General features: G+C 35.8%; 1 protein-coding gene across 1 annotated transcript; it reads right to left on the bottom strand.

Annotated features, from left to right (window-relative positions):
• Positions 1-1,171: 1,171 nt before the first annotated feature.
• Positions 1,172-4,646, bottom strand: LOC123693414. The gene has a single exon (XM_045638500.1). It carries the CDS (start codon positions 4,236-4,238, stop codon positions 1,281-1,283), a length of 2,958 nt encoding a protein of 985 aa, XP_045494456.1. The 5' UTR covers positions 4,239-4,646; the 3' UTR covers positions 1,172-1,280.
• Positions 4,647-12,649: the final 8,003 nt, after the last annotated feature.

The raw sequence follows: 12,649 nt of genomic DNA, 5'->3' as shown, positions 1-12,649 counted from the left end.
TACCAAAATGGTCGCCTTACTCCATGACGCGACGTTGAAATTTTATTCTCAACGTGCCTAAAGTCGAGTCGAGACGTCCTAGAGCTTTTTGCTTTGCAACACATGTGGCGATTAATTTTATCATAATATAGAAGAAGATTGGTATAACATTACTAAAAGTATATATAACTAGCTTTCCGCCTGCGGCTTCGCCCGCGTTTTCAAAGAAAAACCCGCATAGTTCCCGTTCCCGTGGGATTTCCGGGATAAAACCTAGCCTATTTACTCGTGGATAATGTAGCTTTCGAATGGTGAAAGAATTTTTAAAATCGGTCCAGTAGTTTATGAGCCTATTCATTACAATCAAACAAACAAACAAACAAACAAATTTTTCCTCTTTATAATATTAGTGTAGATAAACATATTTCACACTGTAGATCTTCGATCACAAATCTTGATCGTAGATGTAGATTGTAGATAGTGTAAACTTGTAAAGTTTCGTTGCCTGTACGGGTGTTTACAGATTTAATTGAGGTTTTTATTAGATATACATAGAATTCCGTATTTATTGTCTGACTTCTGAGAGATTATCAGACAATAAAAACGTTATCCGCTGCGCTGTCTGTATCAAATCTATATTACATACATCTGCATCCGTGCGAATGCGGACTATACTATAGCAATAGAATATAATATACTCTTAACGCTGGCAAAAATAAGTAAGAAGAAGAAAATAAGGATAGGAACAAGTGATAACTGCGTTAAAAACAACCGACTTCAAACTTGCACTTGCAAAATTTACAAATACCTACAGACAAAAATGCTCATAAAATAAAAACTACTGGGCCTATCCGAATAAAATTTTTATGGGACCAATTCGACACCATCCCGCATCGAACAAAAAAAAGAATCACGTAAATCGGTTCAGAAACCTCGGAGTAATCGGTAAAAATATACCGGCCGAATTGATAACCTCCTCCTTTTTTTTGAAGTCGGTTAAAAAGAAGCAGGATAAGATAATAGAATCATCCAAATAAATGATTGATTGATACATTTATTTTCTAACTAAAAGATCATTAGGTTATTCCATATTTACACCACCAATAGATAAACGCGAAAAAATATTTAAAATAAAATATTTTTGTTACTTACTATAAAAGCACTCATTTGCAATATTATTTATTTATTTATTTCATTTATTTCAGATTAATTTAATATCCATATATTTGTTAGTAAAATTGCCTTAAAAACTATGTTAGTATTATAATTCTATTTAATATTAAAAACAATCTTATTTCCTTTTACAACCTGCTTGAGACATGGATTTTGACCCAATGTCTCAAGACATTGCTGTCCCATCTGTCCACGAAGACAGCTAGGATGCTGCTGGACGATTGCCGGACACGGCGCATCATGGATGCTGCTCTTTTTCGCATGATTGCGTGGAATCCGTCAGTGCGCGCCTCCGCAAACATTCCTGACGCACTGCAGTATCTCGGCAACCCCAGCAACATCCTAAACATATTATTATACTGAACCCGGAGGGTATTGATCGCCCTCTGGGTGTAACTAACCCATAGGCTGCACGTGTAAAAGGATTGGCAAAATGCTTTAAAAAGACTCACCTTTACTTCGCGAGAGCAGCGTGCAAACCTACGGGCCAGCATGTTACCCCTGACGGCCAACGCCCTCCTCTCCCTCTCAATGTCGGCGTCATCCACGAGTTCATCCGTGACCCAGTGGCCCAGATACTTGTATTGAGAGACCCTCTGTAATGGTGTATGGTCGAGAAACACCGGCGGTACTGTGTCAACTCTAAAACCACGAGATTGAAACACTAAAAGGTTACTCTTCTTAACATTATATCTGAGCCCGTGGGCCACGGCAAATTCTTCACACTTTTCTAAAAGTTTCCGTAACGCACTGATTGAGGGAGCCAACAAAACCATGTCGTCCGCGTAACTTAAATTGTTGACAAATTTACCGTCAATCGAGCAGCCGACACCAGTTCTATTGAGCCCCCCAATCAGCTCATCCACATAAAGGTTAAAGAGCCGAGGAGACGTCAACCCCCCCTGTCTCACTCCGCACTCCAACCCATACGGTTCAGAGAACACGTTATTCCACCTCACCGCATTAATCTGGTGGCCATACCAATACTCAAAAAGACCAATTAACTCCTCTGGAAGCTCCGTTTTATTCCTTAACTTCTGCCAAAGGAGATCATACGACACCATCTCGAAGGCCTTTGATAGGTCCAGAAAACAGGCATATACGGGGGTTTTCCTCTTTGTGTAATATTGGACCGTTTGCTTTAGACAAAAAACAGCAGTTTCGGTAGACGAACCGGCTCTAAAGCCAAACTGTGCCTCGTCCAACTTTAGGTGCTTGCATAAATATCTGTCCAGCAAACCGTCCAACACTTTCGCCAATATCGTGGCCAACGAGATGGGTCTATAGTTCGACTTATCCGAAGAGTCGCCTGTTTTATTTTTAAGTATCGGCACGACCACAGTTTTAATACAATCTTTCGGCAAATATGAGTGTCTAATGCATAGTGTGAAAAACATAGCTAAAATTCGCGGTAAATGAGAGCCAGCATTGACCAGATGCTCAACACTGAGACCGTCATATCCAGGGGATTTACCTCTTACCATGTTTTTAATTACCGACGCCACTTCTATCGCCGTGATTTGGACCGGATTACAAACAGACGGATGGTTCTCAGTGCTGGACACCTGCCGCCGCTGGCTTAACGGTTCAACTCTAAAATGATCCCTAAACAAGTTAGCTATGCTCATGGCGTCAGTAGCGTCACCGACACTGAGAGGAATTCCTGCTCTATGGTTCAACTTGTTAGTTTGCTTCCAGAAATTTTTGAAATCCCTTTTAGCGTGTAGTGAGGCCAGAACATCCATTTTCATCATTTGCTCGTTATTTTGGCACCATTTCAGTTTTTTCTTAAACTCTTTACGTGATTCAACCATGTTATTGTAGATAGGCCCGGTATTAGGCCGGCCACAGATCAACCATTCCTTAAAGAAAGAACGGGCTTTTTGATGCAGAGGATGCACATGTTTGTTCCAGCCAACCACTCGCTTCCTATGATGACGATGACCAGACGTACAGATATGACTGGCCACCGCGGCTTCTGACATAATACTTATAATATTAGAATACATTTTATCTATAATTATCGTGTGTTGTATATCTTTACACATTTTATCATGACAGTCACTCAATTCAATTGGCAAATTAACATTCTTAAAGTGCGATTGACATAGGCTGTGGTAATGATTTATTTGGCTACAATTACGATCACCCCACAACACCTTGCTTAGGCTGGATAAATTAACACTAGATACAGGTTGCAGTACATTAATGTTACAATTAATCTCAAGAGGTAGATGATCAGACCATGTGGAATTGTAATGAACATTAACATCAGAAACAGAACGCCAAGCGGCCTCGGTCACAACGCAATGATCGAGCCAACGTGTAGTTCCGTGTGCGTCACTAACAAATGTGAACGTGTCAGACATAATACCTAATTTTAAAATATCAGCGCACAACCATTTTTGATCTTGACAAAATTTCAATAATTCCCTACCAAACAGTGTGTGTGGGTGTGCATTAAAGTCTCCTAAAATAAAAACAGAGGCGATATTTGTACTGTCAATAATAGCACTTATTTCACTTAAGCACTCTGTAAAGTCAGGTAAGTTCTCACTGTTATCAACGGGCATATACACTGAAAAAACTAGAAATGACCTGTCATACACCTGAACACTTATTGCGGCTAGCCGCACACTATTGCACTGAATTACAGACACTGCCTTAAACGCACTTTTACGCCACAATAACCCCACTCCGCCGTGAGGCCTTCCTCTTATGATACCAGCCGAGGTATCTACAGCCGACGTTCCCGTAAACCCGTAGTCGCGGTTTATACTCCCCAGGAACTGCAAGTCATGCGGAAATAGCCACGTTTCCTGCAGAGCTAGTATGTCGGCCTGTTGGCATAATTGCCTAATATAATCCACAGAACGTATAGCCGACTTACAGTTAAAAGTAATAAATTTACATTGTAGTCTTGGTGCACTATTGTTGGCCATTTTGGTTCTTATTATATAACTTATCTGTATCATGCAGTCTGCGTCTGAAGTGTACAAAACGACGAAAAGAAATACCTTCGGGCCATAGAGTATTATCCAAAAATAGCTCCAGTTTGTGCCTAGGCACAAATACTTTATAAGCATTATATTCCTTTTCCTGTTTCATTTTTATTGCTTCAATGTTTACATCCACTTGCGTTTTATCCTTAATATAGTTTGATATGTCTAAAAGCGAGGTAGCCTTATCAACATTATTTATAAATAAAGGAATTTTTACTTCGGCGGCCTTGAATTTACTCTCCGCATTAGTTAAAGCTTTTCCTTTTTGACCAATAAATCTGTTTCTATTTTTATTTTTCTTTTGAACAATAGTCCAGTTGGAATCCATATTTACGTTACTTAATCCTTCAGAACGCACAATATCAGCGAACGAAGCTCGCGCATCGCATTGGTTTGAATTCAATAGAATAGCGCGTGATTCACCGACAGCTGTGAGGCCACTCACCTTTGCGTTCCGTCTCAGTGCATGCGTACTCGATAACGGCTGCTCAAGTGAAGAAACCGCGGTGCGGGCCTCCACGCGCCCGGCCGGCGACGACGACGTAATAGGCTTAGGTGCGACCGAGACAGCCTCATTGCAACGTTCTTCCGCGCGCGAGCGAGGTGGTTGCTCCGCACTCGGGTCGTTCACCTCCTTTGTTTGCGAACAATGCGCTAGCGCCGGCTTAGGAGATAGATAACATGAATCATCTGATTCATTATTACACACAATATAAGCACCGCGCTTCCGATTAATATTTTTAAAGCTGTTGTTTAGTAAATGAGTATTAAAACTATCACTGCCCGATAGACTTTTGATGCATTCCTCTCTTACTTTAGACAGCTGATCGTTCGTTACATACGTATTCTTAATATTTATTATATCATTTTGGATTATTAGAATATCCTTTAACAGCCTACTTACGTCTACGTGGTCGAACGTAATTGGTGGCAGTTTATTCAAATTCCGTGCAACAAAAATAGGTAGCTTCTCTGGTTCAACAATCTTGAATATTTCAATCATATCATAAAGATCCTTATCGTTTTTTCCATCCTTGTTTTTGCGCTTGATATTGCGTTTATCCGTACATTTAAACAAAATCTCCTTAGCAATTTCGATATCTTCCTTCGTAAAGGCTGTAGCACATATTCTCGCTAGACTTTCACTGTCCATCACCTCATGCTTATTTTGCACAAAAGTTAGTAATTCATTGATAACTAACTTATTTACTAGCTCGGAACCGTTATTAACTGAGTTCAACGACATCGCGCGCCGATTAGTCCGAACGAGACGAACACCCGAGACAGACTGATATTAGCACATACAGAAAAATTAATCGTGAAATACTGTTGTCGTGAATGAAACGTTTTTAGTAATAATAGGTAACGGTACAACATAAGTAACTAGATATTAAATATAACAAACAATGTTAATTGTTCATTATCTTTTTCATTCTTACGAGTGCATTATACATTATCTAATTTTTTATCAGACAATGTCTTTGCATGATAAGATTATGATCATAAATGACAATAAAAAGGACTGCAAAGAAAAACGATGTAAGTTTACAATTATATACATATACCCATGATTTATTGACACAGTCTCATAGAATTCTTTAATTATTATTAAAAATACAATATATTTTATTTGCATTGCAAATATTGAACGATGACAAGTCGAGAGAAAATTCTTTTTCTTATAGTTATACCCATTGAATTTGTTATGTAGGTAAAGGAAAACGTTTGTTTAAGTGAAAATGAAGTAAATTAAAGTTGCAAAAAGACGTTTAGATAAGATACTACCACAGTCCACAATACTACACAGTGCGTTTACTTACATCACACACACGTACCTACGCACATGATAAATGTAAACGAAATAATTCATTTCACGTGCATTCTAAGATTATTATCAAATACACTATGGCAAAATTTATGAAATAGTGTGTCAGTAGTGATGATGGCTGCTCACTTATGTTGTAGGTAATAAATATTCTTCTTTGAAACCTGAGACAAAGATGCCTTTGTTTTCCTCTGATATATCAATAACTAATCTCTTTCGTTATAAAACTATGCAGTTTGGATTGAAAGAAAGGGGGTGAGTAATTAGTTCATTTTTGTTAATGTATCATCATCAGCCCATATATTATGTTCCCACTGCTGGGACACGGGCCTCCTATGAGGGTACAGGCCATAATCCACCACGCTGGCCAAGTGCGTGTTTGCGGATGACACATGTCGTCGAACTTTTCAATTCTTCGACATGTCGGTTTCCTCACGATGTTTTCCTTCACCGTTCGAGCAGTGGTGATGTTACAACATGCGCAGATAAATTGAAACATCAATTTATTTCCTGCGCGCTCGCCTGGTCTCGAACCACGGACTTATCGATTCGAAGTCCGAGGTCTCACCTCTGAGCCACCACTGCGCTTGTTAATGTATAAACCTAATAAAATATCTACTCATTTTTTATATAGATATTTTCCGAATCCATACTAATATTATAAATGCGAAAGTAACTCTGTCTGTCTGTCTGTTACTCAATCACGCCCAAATTTGCATGAAATTTGGTATAGAGATATTTTAATACCCGAGAAAGGACATAGGGTAGGTTTTATCCCGGAAATCTCACGGGAACGGGAACTATGCGGGTTTTTCTTTGACGGCGCGGGTGATGCCGCGGCCGGGTGGAAAGCTAGTTTATTATATAGATAAAATAGATATTGCATATTAAGGCATAGGTATTATATATAGTAAGATATATAGCTTTTAAATTTAATTCCAAATTTAAAAGTCGAATAAAAATATTGTTTTTTAATCAGATGTTTATCTATGGTATTGCAATACCTACTTTATTTTGTAATCTAAGGCAATACCTACTTTAAAAAACTAGAATATTCCAGAAAACGATAACATAACTGCATAACAATATGCTCATTTAAGGGCTGATTTTTAATCCTTGGTTAAAACTTATTCTTCGAAACGTATTTCAAAAATGTATTCTAATTATCCGTATTTGACAGTTTTATACCTGAGGTGACATTTTAAAATGTTCGTGTAATACATTATTGGACGGATAAATTTTAACCAAGGATTGAAAAATCGGCCCTAAATCAAATATTAGGTATGTGAAAGACAAATAATTCTCAAAAGTTAAAGCTCGAACCTAATGTGGTTTTACATATTTCGATCTAATTTAACGGAAGTGCTACTGGGATAGACTATTTTTAATAGTTTAGTTATCTATTTATTATTATCTATCATAACTATACATGTAATTACTAGTAATTAGTAGATAATTACTAATTCGATTGCGTTGAAGATATGTGTACCTAATCACATTTTAAAATATTCCATTTAGACAAAAAAAATAATGAAGAAAGAAAAAGCAGTCAAAACTTTAAGCCTCAAGGACATTAAAACAATGCCCACAGTCAATTGTATGGAAACGGCAAAACGATATTATTTTTAAGAAATAAATTCCCATATTATGCACTTTAATAATTAATAAACATTTTTTCAATACACCGCTTACTTTTTTTTTATTCATCCACACACACAAACTTTCTTTTGAGACATCCTGTATATGCGCAAGTAACTCTGTCTGTCTGTCTGTTACTCATGAACCAATTTGCATGAAATTTGGTATAGAGATATTTTGTTACCCGAGAAAGGACATAGGCTGCTTTTTATCCTGGACATAGGATAGGTTCTATTCCGGAAATCACACGAGTAAGGGAACTATGCGAGTTTTTCTTTGACTGCACGGGCGAAGCCGCGGGTGGAAAGCTAGTTAGGTTATAAGTAGGTAAGTACAGAGGGTGCGACACACTCGATCGATTATTTCAGAAATTACAAATATATTTTTGTGTTTATATTTTATAACTATCACTCAGGGACACACTCCGGAGTCATGTTACAACGTTAAATAGGGCGCTACAGAATACAGAGGTAAGTACTAAGACAAGTATACGTAGCATATTATGTTACACATTATGTACTACTTTACATGTACCTACATTAATTATTAAGAGGACACACGTGTGGAATAAACGAAAACCACCCACCCGTGCACAATACTTAGGACAGGTTACACAGCTTCCTGATATGTTCTGTTTAGCTTATCTATCAGTTAAGTTAATGAATATCGTATGGAGATTTAGGTCAAAGTGTCAAATAAGCTTTAAATTTTAAATACATTATCAACAATTAACGCTAATGGACACTAATCTCGGCCACTTTTTATTTTATTATTTTACTCAATTAAATACAATTGGGTAAAATACCTACATTCAAGTATGTATTAACAAAAAAATCGTCTATGAAAAAAAAAATAATAGATATCTATACCCGGCGCGGCCTAAGATGATCCCTATGACACTGACAGTTATTCTCAAGAGACAAACTTGTAATGGCGTCACCATTAAATTAGAAACGTATTGGAGGCGTCTAAAAATGGCATTTATTAATTTTTACGTAGCTTTATGCTATTACAATGATATTCCGTTGGCATTATAACAATTCTTAACATTTACGAGAAATTATATCAATCTGACTTTACGTTTACGTCCTTCAAAACTTACATCGTTGGCATTTATCGACTAGTGCGGAAAGTATCGATAAACAAATTTCGATAATGGAAACGAGTTCACATTTTTTCCATGCTTAAGCTATAGTTCATTCACTATTGAATGGAACAGAAGATCGCAGCATAATTAATTAATTAATTTCCGTTCGCGTTAATTTACTTACCTATGATAATATAAGTTATATAAAAATTAAATGGGGGATTCCATTTTCATGATAAAATAATATACACTGTGTTAAACGGGTTAAAAATTACGAGAAAATGATAAGGTGCATTTTTATGTTTTGGAAAACTTTCGTTTTACTTACCGTTTCGTTTACATAATAGACGATAAAAATTCATTTTATAATATTTGTAAAAACATGTTTACCGACGTGGCTGAATGCAAACCACGCCTTTGCCTATAAAATAGTAAAGTATCGACACGATCCATCATACGAGCAATCACTAAGACGAACTGCCATAGGGATCATCTTAGGCCGCGCCGGGTATAACGCGCTTTGTGTTATGGTCGGTTGCTTCAAAGTCCAAACAAAAATAATTTTCTTCCGCTAGCCGCTGATTTCATTTCCTTTTATACGACATCACAATTCACAAAATTTTATTTTAATACTTTTAGCACGTGTAACTAACTCATATAATGTGTTTTTATTATGTCATCTTAAAATTGTAATCGTATTGTAAATTGTAATCTGTCGAAAAAATGTGCTCATAATAACATAGTTCTTCGATAGATCGGGGATAAGGGATCGATGTCAAAGATAATAACATTCGACATGATGCGTAAGGAAAAATTGGCTACTCACCTACCTGCAGCAGGGGCAATATTGGAATTGCACCCTTAATTTACTCCTGAATTATGATGTGTAAAGGCAAGCAGGGGCAATTTAGAGAACAGCTGAAATTGCTCCGACAGCCGCGCGCGCCGTGCAACCGAGATTGTTCAAATATTGCCCCTGCGGTAGGTATGTGAGTAGCCGGCTTTACTTTCATAGCAGCCCTGTTTGGGATGTTTTGGAAAAGTAAATTATCATGACTGATGATGCATGACTGTGATATATTCCCATTATAGTCATTATTTTAAGTATTTATATTAAATTAAAAATTGATAGCAAATGTTATACGCAAATATGTATTATAGCAAATGATCACAATATTTGACAGCTTGCAATCTCGACACAGATTTATGCGATAGTTTGGGTGTTTGTTAATAATTCATTCTAGAATTCTTAGCAAAACAATCTGCACGATTTCATGAAATAAGCATTTGTATGGCATAAAGACTAAAGCAAGAGGTACCTAACTTTTTTGTGTGAATTGGTGATTGAACATGGGTAATACAGCTTTCAAGAGTTTTATAAAATTATTTGCTAGAAACAAATATAAGCAACGAAAAAATTAATTGCGATGTTGGCGTTCGCGTTGGCATTACGTCGATACTAGACTATTCTCACGGATATTAACTTATTTAACGATAATATGTGATAAACTTATCTTTTCTAAAATCATACATGTATAAAGTTACTGTATCTTATAATAATCTGAAAATCTCTACATAAGATAAGAGCAAAATATGCCAGCATCGATTAAATCTTTAGGTTAAATTATTATTAGACAAGCAAAGATTTTGAATAATATTTTCGCTTTGACGTTGTAATGTTTGGATACGTATAATAATATATATTTCATAATTTACTATGTATATGCAACTTTACAGAAATAGGTCGAATCACGCGTGGTAGGGATAAGAAAAGGATGGCGCGTAACGATAAAATAAACCACCACTACAACCCCGATAAAGAAGTTTCACTTCAAAAAAGAAACAGTACAAAATATTAGTGCTGATTTACACAGGGTCAGTAACTGACTACAAATTCGAGGCAAATCAGTGCTGACCCGAAAAAAAACCCTGTGTAAACAGATTTGAAGTCAGTACAGAGGCTTGAAGCCTATGTAAACAGTTAAAGTCAGTCGCGGCGCCGAATTTCGGCGCCGCGACTGACTTGTCTACTGACCCTGTGTAAATCAGCACTTACATGAAGCATCACAGTTTAGAATTTAGAGAGTAGGTACGAAGAGTCCTCCATTTTAATTTCATTAGTTATTGTGAAATAAATAAATAATAATTATTCTAAACTCGTAATTGGCGTACATATTGTACATATTTAGATTACATAAGTAAGTCATGCAAAACGTTAGCAGAGCGTCAACTAATTTCTAATTTGTTTAATTTAAAAAATATGTAATCCCATTTTAAGTCATAAATATGTAAATTGTAATAATATTAAAAAGATAAAATATTGAACGTATTTTATGCAAATATTTAATCCTACGATATAAATAGAATATTTAAATGCCAAGATCTAAGATTAGATCTTATCAATGAAATCTTTATAAATAACGTCTGATACAGATCAACATATAAACGAAACTAATTGTGTAATATAATTTTATACAGGGTGTCCCACGGTGTTTTGCATACGCTGAGTACGTAAAAAATACTTATAAAATTCCAGACGCATTTTTTTTCGGATAGATGAATTCTTAAAACTCTAGGTGTTGGTATACCCCTTACAAGCAACACTCCCAAATTTGCTACCCGCACGTGAGATATCGTTTAAGAAATAATTATGTTTTTATAGACGAAATGCTCACATTAGCGAAGCGGTATAATAATATGCTAGCTGCGCGAAGCTAGAGAAGAAAACATGGATTTTAAGGAAAAATTTAGCAAAAAATTTTTGACGTATTTTTTACGTGATGTATGCAAAACTACTAGTCCCTTCGCGCTTAGTGTATCGATAGACACCCTGTAGGTATATTACATGATTAATATAAGAAATAAAGAACTTGCGGTTATTTTAATTTTTCACATAAAATGTAAGGGTTTATAGCGTAAACGTAAACGTTTCAGATTTTCGAATAAATTGTTATAAAAATAGGCCCTATAAAACCTTAACAATAAATCGCCTCACAATAATACATAATATAACGACATCTATTATTATTATTAATCAAATAGATAGTATTGTATATTGTAATAAAATAATTTGGGTAATTCGCAGTTTTACCATAAGTACTGTTTGTCTGCATGTGCGCTAAGGGAACGTAAAGGCGTTGTAGTAGTATTGAGATTTCATCATTAAAACAAATAAATCGTTCTTATCGACATAATCAGAAAGGATTGTTCCTTTCTGATTTGTTCTGATTATATTCATTATAAATTATTATTGTCTATTTGTTTCCTATGATTTCTTAATAAGATGTTGTAATTTTAATCTATCTTACGTTACTCGTAAAACAAAGTTGCATACCTAGTTACTGAAATTTAATTGGAAGGAAAAACTTAAAACTCAATTAATGATCACATTATTTAAGGCGCAATAATATAATTTTTTATACCTACTTAGGTGTGTACGTCATTTTTACTAAAAATTATTTCAACAGGAAAAATGTTTTATTTCTTAGATTTATATTTTTTCCTTTATCATTAGACTGTATATGTATATTCCTTCATCATCATAAGCCCATATACGTTCCCACTGCTGGGACACGGCCCTCCATAAAATTCCTTACTAGTCGCTAATCCACAGTTTTTATTATTACAATAATTATGGTGTAAAGTAAAACCACATAAGTCGAGGCAGCTATCGCCTATAAGCCTGTAAGGAAATATCGATTCTCTAGCTAATTAATAGGTCACACGCAACTCGAGTAGGTACCTGTAGCAAGCTACTAGTTATAGTCTAAGATCCGGCTGCAGGATTAGTGCGTTCATCGGTTTTTTGCTGAAAACCGAATTTTTATGTATATTTATAATTAGGAGAATATATATCGACTAGGTTGCCAGTCAAAATTTGGCCGCAAGCATGTTTAATTAAAATTTTTCTAATCGATTTTTGGGAAAAACATTCGTTCACATTTT

Source organism: Colias croceus, chromosome 7 (genome assembly GCF_905220415.1).
Source record: "Colias croceus chromosome 7, ilColCroc2.1".
NCBI classification, from domain to species: domain Eukaryota; kingdom Metazoa; phylum Arthropoda; class Insecta; order Lepidoptera; family Pieridae; genus Colias; species Colias croceus.
Note: the sequence above shows the minus strand (reverse complement) of the source record. Positions and strands in the feature narration are given on the sequence as shown.

Coding starts and splice junctions, on each gene's coding strand:
- LOC123693414 (XM_045638500.1), bottom strand. CDS start 4,238: ATGCTTATAAAGTATTTGTGCCTAGGCACAAACTGGAGCTATTTTTGG.